Below are 617 nucleotides of genomic sequence, written 5' to 3'. Positions count from 1 at the left end.
GACTACATCCGCCTGGCCTGCAGCAAGATCCCCAACAACTGCGTCAGCAGCATCGAGAACATGGAGAACATCAGCACCTCCAGGGCCAAGGTCAGGAAGGTGCCAGCCCCAGCTCTGTTCCTGGCTCTGTCCTTGTCCCCATTCCTATTCCTGCCCCTGTTTCCATTCACACTCTGCCCCTGGCACATGGATCCCTCCCCATCTCCATCCCTATCCTATCTCCATCATATCCCCATCCAATCCCCATTTCCATCCCCAACCCATCCTATCCCCATCCTCATCCCCATCTCCATCCCATTCCCATCTCCATCATATCCCCATCCAATCCCCATTTCCCCCCCATCCCCACCTCCACCATACCCCCACCCAATCCCCATTCCCACCCCCACCCCATCCTATCCCCATCCTCATCCCATCTCCATCCACATTCCCATTCTCACCTCCATTGTGTCCCCATCCTCACTCGTATTTCCATCCCATCCCCACCTCTATCATAGCCCCACCTCCATCGTATCCCCATTTCCATTCCCATCCCATCTCCATCCCAATCCCATCCCCATCCTAATCCCATCTCCATACCATCTCCATTCCACCCCCATCCCACCCTCATCCCTGTT

General features: G+C 55.9%; 1 protein-coding gene across 1 annotated transcript in view; it reads left to right on the top strand.

Moving 5' to 3' along the window:
* LOC103778560 (RUN domain-containing protein 3A-like) overlaps nt 1-617 on the top strand; it is a gene marked incomplete at both ends in the record, with an annotated part of 2,032 nt that overhangs the window by 273 nt on the left and 1,142 nt on the right. The window contains one exon of the mRNA XM_008946152.1: nt 1-158. This exon is cut by the window's left edge and continues 47 nt beyond it. Coding sequence (XP_008944400.1) covers nt 1-158 — 158 coding nt within the window. The remainder of the gene's footprint in view (nt 159-617) is intronic.

This window comes from Merops nubicus, unplaced genomic scaffold (assembly GCF_000691845.1).
Source record: "Merops nubicus isolate BGI_N331 unplaced genomic scaffold, ASM69184v1 scaffold31208, whole genome shotgun sequence".
NCBI classification, from domain to species: Eukaryota; Metazoa; Chordata; class Aves; order Coraciiformes; family Meropidae; genus Merops; species Merops nubicus.
The sequence above is the reverse complement of the archived record's forward strand: the minus strand, read 5'-3'. Positions and strand labels throughout refer to the sequence as shown.